Source organism: Austrofundulus limnaeus, unplaced genomic scaffold (assembly GCF_001266775.1).
Source record: "Austrofundulus limnaeus strain Quisiro unplaced genomic scaffold, Austrofundulus_limnaeus-1.0 Scaffold3277, whole genome shotgun sequence".
Taxonomy (NCBI): Eukaryota; Metazoa; Chordata; class Actinopteri; order Cyprinodontiformes; family Rivulidae; genus Austrofundulus; species Austrofundulus limnaeus.
Genome location: NW_013955679.1, coordinates 1 through 930, shown reverse-complemented (window position 1 = coordinate 930; position 930 = coordinate 1). Strand labels below are relative to the sequence as shown.

At 38.3% G+C, this 930-nt stretch overlaps 1 protein-coding gene across 1 annotated transcript in view; it reads left to right on the top strand.

Annotated features, from left to right (window-relative positions):
• Positions 1-663, top strand: part of LOC106511822 (DNA (cytosine-5)-methyltransferase 3A) — a gene marked incomplete at both ends in the record, with an annotated part of 3,010 nt that extends 2,347 nt beyond the window's left edge. Inside the window, 2 exon segments of the mRNA XM_014000555.1 lie at positions 180-287; positions 516-663. Of these exon segments, the coding sequence (XP_013856009.1) occupies positions 180-287; positions 516-663 (256 nt within the window).
• Positions 664-930: the final 267 nt, after the last annotated feature.

Below are 930 nucleotides of genomic sequence, written 5' to 3'. Positions count from 1 at the left end.
TTTTCTTTTTAATTAAAAAGATGTCAAAAGTTCAACATCTTTAAATGTATAAATTACTGTAAGGTTGTAGCATGAACAGAGCTGAATGTTTGGATGTTTGTTTCTAATTTCTGTAACTTATTGATAAAATGTGAATAATCTTGATAAAAGCTTTGTGATGTTTTTGTTGAATTTTGCAGGTTTGTGTGGAGAAGCTGATGCCTCTGAGCTCGTTCTCCTCTGCCTTCCACCAGCCCACGTACAACAAACAGTCCATGTACAGGAAGGCCATCTTTGAGGCTCTGCAGGTACAACCTGATGTCTTTAGTTTATGAAGCGTGGCTGATTAAAAACAAGAAAATATCAATGAGCAGGCTGACACTTTATATTATCTCTGCTTGGTGTTTTCTGCTCTCTGGCTCCGCCCACATTCATTTAGTATTTTTACAGAAACATGAGTTTATATTTTAGTGTAGTTTATGACAGGAAGCAGACTTCATAAATAAACTTGACCTCTTCTTGTTGAACGTGTCCAGGTGGCCAGTGTGAGGGCAGGGAGACCTGTTCCTGCTTGTGATGCCAGTGATGATGCTGAAGCTGTGGACATCCAGACCCGACAGATGATAGAGTGGGCCATGACCGGCTTCCTGCCTAATGGCCCACAATCACTGGACCCTCCAGAAGGTGGGCTTTTTTCTGCTCACTTTTTTATTCAACTGCACCTGAAACCATTTGGACATGAGACCAAATTTAAAACAGACTGATGTGCATCTTCGATTTGTCTTTGTTGAAAATTATACCCAGAAACTGAACACAAGGAAACAATTTGACTCTTTTTTCTGTGTTACAAACACTTTAACAACAACAACAACAACAATAATAATAATCATAATCACAACAACAACAACACAACAACAATAATAATAATCATAATCACAACAACAACAACAC